The 13,780-nt window shown below is 34.2% G+C and overlaps 1 protein-coding gene and 1 pseudogene across 1 annotated transcript; both read left to right on the top strand.

The window, feature by feature from the left end:
- Nucleotides 1-2,886: 2,886 nt before the first annotated feature.
- On the top strand, nucleotides 2,887-7,487 carry LOC116132539 (annotated as a pseudogene).
- A 4,501-nt stretch (nucleotides 7,488-11,988) lies between these two features.
- LOC116132511 (LEAF RUST 10 DISEASE-RESISTANCE LOCUS RECEPTOR-LIKE PROTEIN KINASE-like 2.4) lies at nucleotides 11,989-12,810 on the top strand. The gene has a single exon (XM_031418178.1). The coding sequence runs from the start codon at nucleotides 11,989-11,991 to the stop codon at nucleotides 12,808-12,810; it is 822 nt and encodes a 273-aa protein (XP_031274038.1).
- The last annotated feature ends 970 nt before the right edge of the window (nucleotides 12,811-13,780 follow it).

The raw sequence follows: 13,780 nt of genomic DNA, 5'->3' as shown, positions 1-13,780 counted from the left end.
CAAAAGTTATTAGAAAGAATCTCCGACCTCTCTTCACATGATTGAAAATAACTCGATGAACCATGTAAAAGTTGAACAATAAGGAAATTACTTTGTCGTAAAAAGCTGATAAGTGCCACTAGATTCAAACTCTCTAGTTTATAATTTGTTAAATGGTACTAGTTTTGCAATCTGAGGAGTCATTGATTGTCGCACAAGCCGAACAACAATATAGCCTAGTCGAGAAATGCTTGACAAATGATTGTGCATTGCAACCAACGTCAAACTCTTTACCTTTCCGATCTATATAATGACACCACATCTGTCGCGTAATAGGCTCTTAATCATTTTTCTCTATATAATTTAAAATATGAAGTTTAAAAGGGACAACTTGTAATTTTCTCTTTAAACATCTATAGAGGATTAAATATGTACTAATACATTTTTTATTACTAGTTTCCTTTACTTAATAGTTATTAGGGGTGGCATTGGTCAATTTTTCAAATGTGAGGGGAGGTAAATTATGCTATTTTATACCTTTGGGATGTCTCTAACTCAAATGTAAACCTCATGGAAGCTTAGGGGAAGAACCTTATATTACACATGTTTTTTATTCTTTCTTTTGCATTTAGGTTTTTTCATGTCCTAAGGTGGTGTTGGTCCATGCTTTTATTGTTATTGAATTTAAGATGCATTTAATTGACCTTATTGAATATTAGATTTAATAAAGAGTTTGAACTCTTAGTTTGACTAATTAAAAGGCATCTTTTAACTTCAATACATTTTATAACTGTTGTGCCTAATTCCTTGACAGTTAGATTTGTGCCACGCGTCCCCAAGGTGTGTCGAAGATTGATTGCCTGGATCTTCCCACATATAAGCGCTTATATTCTCTCAAGATGATTACTGTCAAAAGCATGAGTAACGCAGCCATTAGTATGGCTTTGCCTTTTATGAGCATGGAGATTATTGGCTCATAATCTAATTAAGGAGGTTATGCATGCAAGCAACTCCATAACACCCACTCCTAACCACTGTCAGACGAGCCAAGTATAAAAGAAGTCCATGACCTCCGTTCCAAGGAATTATAGCATCTGTAAAGTCCAAGACAAAAATACATTGATCCTTTTAGAGAAAATAGGTTGCGAGAGCCGAATGCCCTCCATTTATCTCTCAGTCTTCTCTTTGTAACCTCATTTGACCCTATAGCACCCTGTTATTATTAATGTGATAATGGATGTAGGTTTGGTTTCTATACCACCGAATCATCATAAAATCTCTTTTGTTCTTTACTTTATTATGTCGTTATAGGAACCTTGTTGGTTACTCATAACCACGCGCATATCTTGCCTAGTCCCTTCTAAAGTTGTTTAGGTATCTCTAATCGGTATGAATTATCACATCAACAATAACAAAATAAAAATTTATAAAATGTTTAAAATAAGATTAATTTATTCAAATAATTTGTCATTTCGGCCATGATCATGAATTCAGATGTCAAAGGTCGATTCAATAAACCCAAAAATAATAATGCTTAAATAAATTAATCAAGTTTGAAGAAGCTATAGGGTTGGGTTAATTTAACTACTTTTTAAATTAAATTATTATAGAAATTTTTAATCTTTATATTAAGACAATTTGGATGGTTAAGTTTTAACAACTTATGTGATTCATCTTAAAAGTAATGTAACTTAGGTGGATTTCAACCAATCGAAACCATTGATCCTTTCCTATATTTTTTGTTTATTTTTTAGGACAATCTTTTGAAAAATTAACAAAAGCATCATGAAATCAGAATTATCGAAATTAAGTTCGATTGAAACCAAACATCAATGAAATATATGAGTCATTTAAAATTTTTCATTAACACATGTGACATGTCTAAGTAACAATGGATCTCGCCATCGCGATTACCATCATTGTTACAAGGTTTAGCAATTTTTTTTCTAGTTTTAATTAAAAATTTGAAATTTATTAATTTTGATTTTTCTTATTATTAATCGTTGCTCGTGGTTATGGATCTATTAGTTGTTTTAAATTTTTAGTGTTGAACTGATCCCATGGAGTCAAAACATATTTCCCTAAACTCTTTGGATTAATTTGTTATTTTTTAGAAAAGTTGTCCTAAACTAGAAGAACCAAAAGTACAAGGATTAAATTTTTCCNCATGAAATCAGAATTATCGAAATTAAGTTCGATTGAAACCAAACATCAATGAAATATATGAGTCATTTAAAATTTTTCATTAACACATGTGACATGTCTAAGTAACAATGGATCTCGCCATCGCGATTACCATCATTGTTACAAGGTTTAGCAATTTTTTTTGTAGTTTTAATTAAAAATTTGAAATTTATTAATTTTGATTTTTCATATTATTAATGGTTGATCGTGGTTATGGATCTATTAGTTGTTTTAAATTTATAGTGTTGAACTGATCCCATGGAGTCAAAACATATTTCCCTAAACTCTTTGGATTAATTTGTTATTTTTTAGAAAAGTTGTCCTAAACTAGAAGAACCAAAAGTACAAGGATTAAATTTTTCCCCGGTCAAAACTTCGTAACAACTTGTACATCCTACGACACCGTTTCTGTCAGACAAGCCTAGTATTAGTACGAAAGGACAGATGTCACTTAGTTACGTGCACCGTCAGCTCTTAATTCTCACTCCTCAAAACCTCTCTCTCTCTCTGCACTCACTCTTTCTTGCTTTCTCTCTTCAACGTTCCAACCCCCTCCAAATTATAAATTTTGACACGTCACTCCTTCCTCTCCCCCACGCGCCCTCCCTTCTCCTCCTCTTCTCCCACGCGCCACCTTCTCATCTCATATTAACACCTTAGTTTCTTCTCCTTTTGGCTTTTTATTGAGATCTACCATTATGTAATGAGCGGAGCCGCAACACCATGGGAGGAGTTACCTCGACGATCGCCGCCAAGTTCGCTTTCTTCCCGCCCAATCCGCCGTCTTACAGAGTGGAGGCTGACGACTCTTGCGGAGGTTGTCTCCATATTCCTGAAGTTCCAAGACGAGACGACGTCGACGTTTTGAAGCTTCGAACTCGCCGTGGTTACGACATCGTCGCCGTCCATATTAAGCATCCGAAATCGACGGCTACGCTTTTGTATTCTCATGGAAATGCAGCTGATTTGGGCCAGATGTTTGAGCTTTTTGTTGAATTAAGTAATAGACTTCGCGTAAATCTCATGGGGTAACTTTTCTTATTTTTAGTTTTATAAATTTCCTTTTTTTTGAGCTTGCAAAAAATATAATTTTTCCTTTTCTAAAACATTAAATTGTTTCTTTAGTTCCTTAAAACGTTTTTTTTTTTATTTTGGGAATTAGGTTCGCGTCGTTATCTGGGTTTGGTTAGTGTTCGAAAGCCCAACTGGAAGGCAGGTTTAGCATGTGATTAGGTTTTTTTCCTAATCCTGTTTGTCACTTGATTGAATAGTTTAGTGTTTTGTTTGCTTTTGTAGACGTTTTTAGTTACATAAAAGCAAGAGATGCCAAAGTTTTTTTTTTATGTGTGGAAAGTTGGTAAATAAATAAGAGAGATGGAGAACTATAATGAAAAAGGTTGCCTCAGTTGTGTGGTCTGATATATTGCAAACAGTGACTCTAGGACATATTTTCATGGGCTGATGCCAGAATTTTTGTTTTTCTCTTTTTTGGGAGAGGGTTGATAAGTTTTTGGATGCAGAATTTTCTATAAGGTCAGTCTTTTAGAAAAAGGTTCCAGTGTTTTGTGGATAAACATTTTGTTCACATGGTTCGTTAGCTTCCGCATATGCATATGTGGCATGATCCCATGTTTAGGTGACATTACATAATTATTACCTTTGACAAGAATCTCTACCACTATAGAAGTACAGGTATCTAGTTCCATGACTAAGTTGATCGAACAAATTGCACACTGATAGAATATTGGTGAATTTAGTATTATTTTGTTTAAATTATATCTATACATAAAAAATTTAAATATAGCTTGTGGCTCAACAATTTCAAGAAATGTGGCACCTTGGTTATTAGGAAATCTATTCTGTGAGGAAGTTGTTGAGGACAATTATATAGTTGATTTGTCATGGAGAAGTTTGTTATTATAATCTGCCATCAATGCTAATAGTGAGAGTTTAGTTGTACCATTATCTTAATTTATACTCCTTATTGGAGTTAACTTATTAAGCAGGTCACCCTATTTGTTGTATTAATAGGTTTTGGTTGGTTATGTCAACGTCTTATGAATTATATTCTGGTACCTGAACATCAACAAATTTTTTTTTTTGGAAGAGATAAAATTATATTTTTAGTACCTTTGTCTTCTTCTTTCCCGTTCACTTTGCTGTATGTTAAACTATAGAATATCTGGCTTTATACAATAGTACGATGAAATTATTTGAATATTATATGATATATGCAAAATTGTTCTTATTACAAACTTTTCAAGACCTATACTTAAGAATCCAATAGACTTGTTCAGAACTAGAATTGCTGTATTATGACAGAATTATATTCTATTTTCACAATGGACTCCTTTAGCTGTCTTTTATCTTACCTATGTGCCTTTTGGACTATTCCTGACTCCTGTATCCTGTTATTTTAGGTATGATTACTCTGGCTATGGACAATCGACTGGAAAGGTTAGAAATCTAGCTTCTCAATTCTTAGTAGCTACTAATTTGAAGAGAGCTTTGCCTAAGTTGAATTATTTTTAGCAATTTGACATCTTTATTCTGGGTTCATACTTCTTGTAATAAGATATCCTTCACTTTTAGGTAACCGAGAATTAATTGTAAGGATTCCCATTCTTTTGCATTTTTCGACTTTATCTGTTATAACTAAGAGTTGTACCTTCACCTCATTGTTAAAAACTGAAACTAAAATTTCTAGTAGGCCTTTGGTTTACACATAACACAATTTCACTCTCCCTCTCTGTCTTCTTTTTCCGATCTGTTATAGCAAAGTTTTTTCTTTTCCTCTTTATTTAATTAATGTATGCAAATTTTAAAGAACTTAATCTCTGAGTTTATTCTCAGTAAGAAAGGTCTATGATGTCCAAGCACTTATCAGATTTGATAATAATTGCAGTTATAAACTTCTGGAAAAGGATGTATATATTTCTTTTCATATTTTCGTTTCATGGAAACCGCATGCAGGACTTAAAAAGATTTTTGAATTCATAAATGCTCATTTTAGTTTTTGGTATAAGTTGTAAGGTGCTCTACAATTAAACAAGTAAAGAACAATTCTTTTCCATGTAGGGAACAATGTGCTAGAATTGATATCAGGGGAATGGAACTACTAAGGCAGCCAACACAATTCACAACTAGTGTAATTGTTAACATGAAATATAATTTTAATCTGTTGAAGCAAACAATTTATAAATGTTAGTTTTATTTGATTCTTCTATCTTCTAAGATAGAGCATGCGAATGTTTGATAGTGAGAATATGTTTATATTTTGGTTGTAAATGATAAATCTTTTTTTTCACACAAATCTACTTGTTGTTTACACTCTTGATTTGGCAGACAATCCTTTCCCAGCCATAATAATTTATTGAATCCTAGATGCTTGTATTTACAGAACAGAATACTTGGCATTTTATATCTATCTGATAGCTGTAATGATTTTAAATTGAATCAGTAATGCCTGTACTTTTGTGTTACACAAGATCCTATTTGGAATTCTTTCTTTCACTACTAATTTCACATTGTCTATTAAATCAATATCTTATCAAAGTTGTTTAGTTTGCATGAACGTTTTTTCATTTATGTGTGTTTGTCATCTTTAAATGCATTTATTTTGTCTGGCTAAGTTTTGCCATTTTGCTGACATAAGTCACATTATAACAGTTGCTATTTTTCCTCTGAAACAGCCAACTGAATGTAATACATATGCAGACATAGATGCAGCCCATAAATGCCTCAAAGAGAAGTATGGAGTTAAAGATGAACAATTAATATTATATGGTCAATCTGTTGGTAGTGACCCACTCTTGACTGGCTTCACGCTTGCCAAACTTGAGAGGGGTCGTTTTGCATAGCCCATTTTGTCTGGTATGAGGTATTGTACCCTGTCAAGAGGACATATTGGTTTGACATTTACAAGGTGATTTTGTGGAAGTGATTATGTTGTATATGTCCTGTTTAATTATGTTGACGGAAGCTTATGTTATTAATTGTTCCTTTTTTTTATTTTCAGAATATCGACAAAATTGGCTTGGTCAATTGTCCTGTTTTGGTTATTCATGTAAGTGTCGTTTTCTTTTTTTATATATTTCCTTTCTTCTTCTTGTTTGTTTTTCCCTCTCCCCCCCAGTGTTGGCAGCCGACCATATTGATTTAGCAATGCAAAGCTTTAACTAAATAATCTTTAAAAAAATCAATCAATGTAGAATATCAGTAATAGTTAATTTGCTAAACATTTTGTCGTAGGTTAAAGTCCCCTCTAGACTTAAGTTACATAAAGTGGGGGCAGATATGAGAATATGAGGGGAAGAGAGCGCAAAAGCATCAATATTGAAAGTTGTTGAAAAGGAGGAGCTCTGAAGATCATGTGAATATCTATAGCCTTTAACAATGACATGCTAGGAATTATTATCTTTCTTTACTAGATGGATGCCACTTATAAATTATTCAGATCATGTCATTAAAACTTTATTCATCCTTGTGCTGTATATAATAGAATTTTCTCTTTAGGAAATTTCTTTCTGTTCGTATTTTGATTTTGATTTTTACACTAATTATATCCTCTTCGCCATCCATCCTCTGACAACTCCAGTAGATATATAGTCCTTGTCAGTGCGGAAGTTATTTGGTATAAACTGGTTAAGTCACTTATGTCTGGTCTTCAGGGCACTGCAGATGAAGTTGTTGATTGCTCCCATGGGAAACAGCTTTGGGAACTTTGCAAGGAGAAGTATGATCCTTTATGGATAAGTGGAGGAGGACATTGCAATCTTGAGCTTTATCCTGAATTCATCAGGCATCTGAAGAAATTTGTACTGTCACTAGGCAAATCAAAAACAGCAGCTAATGCTTCTAAAAAAACAACTGCTGAACCTGACAATCAGAGCAAACCATCTGAAGGTGGTTCTTCGGATACTTTTGAATTGGGTGCTGACCTTCCAGAGGTTTCTAGAAACAGTTTAGATAGTCGGCTTGAGAAATCTAAGAGATCAAATAAGCCTGAAAAGTCTCGGATGAGCACTGACCGTGTCGATAGAATTAGGAGAAAAAAGGGCTTAGTTTGGTAAATACTTATACGAAGAACATCTTCAATAAGTTATGTGCATCTATCCACTTGAGAAGGTAATTTAGTTTTGCTCCTGCATTTGTAATTTGCACGAATCCAGCATAAAATGTTAGATTTGAGTGTGATTCTTCTCATAAATGTTCGAATTTTTCTGTATGTACGAGTCAAATTAAGGGAAATATTGCATTCTAAATTTTCTGTAAAAACAACAGCTTCATTTGATAAAAAAGTGTAGTAATTTTCAGATTTCAAACCTTCCAAATTGTTGTAGTTGAATCTCTAAATGTCGTATGCTGTTATTAGTTAGTGAGTATAGGCAATTCAGCATCTATTAAAGTTTGTCATCTTATGTTGAAGGGTTCTTCTTGTTGTTTAGGCCATTGGTTGCCAGAGTATTATAAATTGTTTTACAAGTTACTGAAATTTCTCCTTTCCATTCTATAAATTGTTTTAGCCCATCATAAACTTGACTTTAAGGCTTACTGTTATTCCTTATTTGTCATAATATTCAATCCTCACGAGTCACGACTCATTGAAAAGGATTGATGATAATGAATGGTTTACAATTCGAGTACTCTAAAGAGAAATGAACGATTAATAATGAAGTCTTCAACGACCCTTTCTTTAAGTCTTCGAAGGAAATCCAACGAAACTTCACTCTCTTCGCAAATCTAATTAAACTTATCATATAGTCAAGGGCCTTTAACGTAGACAACCACTAACATCACTTAGTTTAAAAGAAATTTGTATAAATATTGTGGGAAGCCGGGTTATGAGTTGGACTGCCAAGGCGTGGTTGCAGAGATTACAATCATGGAGAGAACCTACAAAGTGCTTGACGTCAATAACGCTTCCCGGAGTCTCACAGTTGTTATACAAGATTATTGGAATGACATTTGTCCCTCAAATGCTTCTTTAATTATACTTTCGATACAAAAAATATAATGATGTATTAAGTATTATCACTGCCCTCCTCTTGTTAAAGACATTTCGGCCGCGCTGCTTCCTTTAATTGCAGCTTGAAAGAGACAGGCACCAATAATTATTATCTCGTAAGGGGCAACGATAGTGTCAATAGTAAAAAAAAATCTTATCTGCCATTAGCAATTACTTCGAAAGTTGTGGTACCAACGTTACTATTCCGGTGAGACAGTCAGCATTTATGTTCTTGTTATTGTCCTCATAAGCCTTATTCCTTGACTTTTGACTAATTGGTTTTAAATTTTTAATTGATTATGACACTGGACTCTTCTAGCCACTGTCAAGAAATGGGCAAGGAAATACCCAAATAGAGCTTTTGGCGCAGGCAGTACGTTATGCTGTGTATATGGGTCTTTGTGTGTTTGGTTTGACAGTGGATAGTCCTTATTCTCTGCATATCAGCCCGTTACAGTAAAAGCTTAGAAATTGTTGTCTAGTGGGGGCAAGCTCAAACAATACGTATTAACAAGACTTGAGTCTCCTTATGCTTTTAGGAGTAAGTTTAGGTTCATATGACTTTAATTTGTGCTATGCTTTTTCTTTCAACATGAATTATTTAGTCCGTGTTACACATATTAAGTTGTTTTTTCCCTCTAAAATAACGGGTAAAGGACTAAAGGAGGAAACTTCAACCCACTTGTGAAACACGCAATAGCCAAGACCATACACGTTCTCATTACTTTTTTCATGAACAATTTTTTCCACCTCTACTCTACTGTATTTCACCTTGCACACATTGTACCATTAAACATGTTTTGTATACTGTCATCAATATTTTTTTGGCCTCTGATCCTCTGTTAAAACGAAACTGGACTTGATGTATACAAGTCCAATATTGTTGTATCAAAATATTATACAAGGTGGGTGGGTTTGGATATAGAATTTAGTGAGATACAATTTATTATACAATCTGTCTTGGGTTGTTGTTGATAAGTTGGTTATATTTATATTTTGAAGGAGACTCATATCGAAGTTGGACTCGTCTCTCCAAATCAAACGCAAACATGGTTGGAAAAAATGCAATTACGTGAAGATAAAGTCATCAAGTCAACTATACACCCAAAATTTCAAAGTCTTTCTATTGCTTTTCCTTTTATCTTCCAAAGATGTGATGTACTCTTAGTTTCTTCTATATATTCTTTGCATCAATGGATTCAGTTCCCTAATGATTCATTCTCCCTAGGCCTTACTCCTACCAGAAATGACGAGTTTCCAACTTTTCTCCTCTTCGCCTTTTCTTTGTGCTCTAGGCTTTCTAATACGAGTTCTTGTCAATATTCAGTTATATTTTCTTGTTGTTTAGGCCATTGGTTGCCAAAGTATTATAAATAGTTTTACAAGTTACTGAAATTTCTCCTTTCCCTTTAAAAATTGTTTTATTATATCAGAAACTTGACTTTAAGGCTTACTGAGTTACTGTTATTCCTTATTTGTCATAATATTCAATACTTACGACACATTGAAAAGGATTGATAATAATGAATGGTTTACAATTCCAGTACTCTGAAGAGAAATTAACAATTAATAATAAAGTCTTCAACGACCCTTTCTTTAAGTCTTAGAAGAAAATCCAACGAAGCTTCACTCTCTTCGCAAATTTCAATAATCTAATTAAACTTATCAAATAGTCAAGAAATTTGTAACATCACTTATTTTAAAAGAAATTTGTATAAATATTGTATTTGTATACTACATTTCTCGGAATATAAGTTACTTTGAATAACCTTGCAAATTATATGAGTATGTAATGGAGCGTTTCAGCATTAATAACTTTGAAAGGCATGTTTCTAGAAATGTAACCACCGCTGGATTTGTATCAAATTGGTTCATATAAATGTGTATAGACTTAGATTGGCATTTAAGCGTAATTTGAAAACACTTCACTCGACTTTATCAAAGTTAAATTAAAACTTAATTGGTCATGATTCAGGATGTAAATGTATACTGAAACCAAAGGAATTCAGCTTCATTATCCCAGAGTACATCCGAGTCCTGCCACGTATCTCTTTCTATCTCTCCAAAATGGGTTTTCATCTCTCTTCAAGCTTCTGCTTATTTCTCCATCATCATAACCTTCATTTTAGCACATGTCATAACACCTGTATCAGCCAGTGATGAGAAATATGTAAACGTCACTGTGCAAACTTGGAGAATATTGAATATCCTTTCTGGGGAACGAGTAGGTCAGAGTATTGTGGGCACCCGGGTTATGAGTTGGAGCAGTCTCGCAGAGATTACAATCATGGAGAGAACCTCCAAGGTGCTTGACGTCAATAACGCTTCCCGGAGTCTCACAGTTGTTATAGAAGATTAGTGGAATGACATTTGTCCCTCAAACGCTTCTTTAATTATACTTCTGATACAGAAAATATAACGATGTATTATCACTGCCCTCCTCTTGTGAAAGACATTTCGGCCGCGCTGCTTCCCTTTAAGTTTAATTGCAGCTCGGAAGAGACAGACACCAATATTATTTCATAAGTGGCAACGATAGTGTCAATAGTAAAATCTTATCTGCCATTAGCTATTACTTCGAAAGTTGTGGTACCAACGTTACTATTCCGCTGAGACAGTCAGCATTTATGTACTTGGAGAGATATCCAGCTTCGGCAAATGTGAGTGAAGCTCTTCAAGAGGGTTTTGATTTGCAATGGTACGCAAATAATACCTAATTATGTGACAAATGCAAAGGCTCAGGTGGACTCTGTGGATATGACACTGATACTGATGAATTTCACTTGTTATTGTCCTGATAAGCCTTATTCCTTGACTTTGACTAATTGGTTTTAATTGATAATGACACTGGACTCTTCTAACCACTGTCAAGAAATTGCCAAGGAAATCACCAAATAGGATTTTTGGCGCAGGCAGCACGTTATGCTGTGCATGAAACCAAGACAAATATAATATTCAACCTTGTAAGGGTCCAGTTGAATATATTTTTTAGAAATTTGACTGAATTCTAGCAACAAATATTAGGCTCTTTGTGTGTTTGGTTTGACAGTGGATAGTCTTTATTCTCTGCATATCAGCCTGTTGCAGTAAAAGCTTGGAAATTGTTGTCTAGTGGGTAGCAACCTCAAACAATACATATTAACAGGACTTGAGTCTCCTCATGCTTTTAGGAGTAAGTCTAGGTTCATATGACTTTAATTTGTGCTTTGCTTTTTCTTTCAACATGACTTAATTAGTCCGTGTTACACATATTAAGTTGTTTTTCTCTAAAATAACGAGTAAAGGACTAAAGGAGGAAACTTCAACCCACTTGTGAAACAGGTAATAGCCAAGACTATACACGTTCTCATTACTTTTTTCATGAAAAATTTATTGTACCATTAAACATGTTTTGTATACTGCCATCAATATTGTTTTTGGCTTCTGATGCTCTGTTAAAACGAAACTGGACTTGATGTATACAAGTCCAGCATTGTTGTATATTATACAATGTGGGCGGGTTTGGACATAGAATTCAGTGAGATACAATCTGTATTGGGTCGTTATTGATAAGTTGGTTATATTTATTTTCGAAGGAGACTCATATCGTAGTTGGACTAGTCTCTACAAATCAAAAGCAAACATGGTTGGAAAAACGGAAGTACGTGAAGATGAAGTCATCAAGTCAACTATACACCCAAAATTTCAAAGTCTTTCTATTGCTTTCCTTTTATCTTCCAAAGATGTGATGTAACTCTTAGTTTCTTCTATATTTTCTTGGTATCAATGGATTCAGTTCCCTCATGATTCATTCTCCCTAGGCCTTACTCCTACCAGAAATGACGAGTTTCCAACTTTTCTCCTCTTCGCCTTTTCTTTGTGCTCTAGGCTTTCTAATACTAGTTCTTGTCAATATTCAGTTATCTTTAAGTAATCCTGATTGGTTTGAACATTGTAGACATCATTTCATGTGCGGGAAATTCATAGCTGGTTATCCTTTCTGGGGAGGCGATCGCCCAGGGTTTTGTGGCCACAAGGATCTGGAGCTTTATTGTAAGGATGATACGACATTCATGAGGATCAATCATGTAGAATATCGTGTTTTGAATATCGATGAGTCAGCGCAAGTTCTAAAGATTGCGAGACAGGACTACTTGAGCGGCTTCTGTCCACCTGATGAAAAATTGGTTGACACCACCATTGACTGGACACTTTTTGAATACTCTCCCGGGTATGAGAATTTCACATTACGTTATGGTGTCCCTTTTGATCCGATAGCTTGCTCCATAGAGAAGATGGAGAAGCACTTCAACTATACGGATGGTTTAATATCAAAAGTAGAATTTGGTCCTATGATTAGGTTCACTGTCAATGTCACGGTTCTTAAAACTTTCCTTCAAGAAGCAAAACGAAGTCTATCAGGTTTGGAAGAAGCCCTGAAACAAGGATTTGAAGTGAAGTGGAAGGTGAATGGCACAGAATTCTGTGATAAGTGCATTCAATCCAATCGAACTTGTGGTTATGATAATATCAAGAATCATACAACTTGCTATTGCCCACATCAACCTTTCCTCCCCTTTCAAGAAGCATGTCCAACCTCGCCTATAGGACAACCCCCACAAGGTCCTCCAGATACATCAGGTAAGTACCTCAATGTTTAGGGCAGTACTAATTACTATACCAAAATGAGTTCTAATTAATTTACACAAATTAAAGGAACATTATTATTATTATCATTATTTTAGAGTCAAACTTCTAATCATATGCAGCTCAAACCACAGACCCTAAACTTTGGTTCTAATAAGGGTCATGGTCATGCATCAACTTTCACACACAATCAAAAGAGCACCCATTTTAATAGTATTCCTATCATAGCAGACACTCATGCCTTAGACTCAGCAAATAAGATTCCCTGATATCAGAATTAAGCATTATAGATGGTAAAGCGAAGCATTTTTGTTGTTTAGTCAATAAAAAGCTCTTTAACAACCACTAACCTCTAACTATAAACTTCATGTTCAACCGAGGCTAATCAGACGCCTGAAGTAAAACTACCCGTTTACGCAGTGCACATTTCAGAAATCTAAAACCACCTTGTCCTTAAGCAAAAATTAGAATAAGTTAGACCATCTCTTTCAATGTCACTATCCTTAATTTGGCAATCATATTAAAAGCACTACCAGTAAGGTGTGTGTCATCATAGAGAGTAGTTAGAAGTTTGACAAAGTCTATTTGATTACAAAATCAGATAAGCTCATAAGTTTGCCTTCAATTCATATAGTAGGATTACTTGTTCAATAACAGATATAAACTCATAATTATGATTGAATTTGATAATGTTGGCCGTCTTAGCCAAGTCACCCCAGTTGAATTGGATTGAATTTTGTTAAAACTCTGCCTCATTGATTTAGGTAAATTATTTACCACTATGACTAAGTAGTAGAACTTTTCCTGGTGGGGTAACTATTTTTGCATTCATGTAGACTAGATATTATCATATTAATTGATTTATTCAAGTAGGCTGCACTACTTTAATATCATAATTGGTAAGTAAGACATCTTATAGTAGAGAAGACTATTTTAATTGGTCCTTTTGTCTATGTATTATTAATAAGATATACTGACAATTAT

The sequence above is a fragment of the Pistacia vera genome, unplaced genomic scaffold, assembly GCF_008641045.1.
Source record: "Pistacia vera cultivar Batoury unplaced genomic scaffold, PisVer_v2 Contig1072, whole genome shotgun sequence".
Lineage (NCBI taxonomy): Eukaryota > Viridiplantae > Streptophyta > Magnoliopsida > Sapindales > Anacardiaceae > Pistacia > Pistacia vera.
Note: the sequence above shows the minus strand (reverse complement) of the source record. Positions and strands in the feature narration are given on the sequence as shown.

Excerpts from the sequence above, each read along its gene's own strand:
- LOC116132511 (XM_031418178.1), top strand. The coding sequence starts at position 11,989 with ATGACGAGTTTCCAACTTTTCTCCTCTTCGCCTTTTCTTTGTGCTCTA.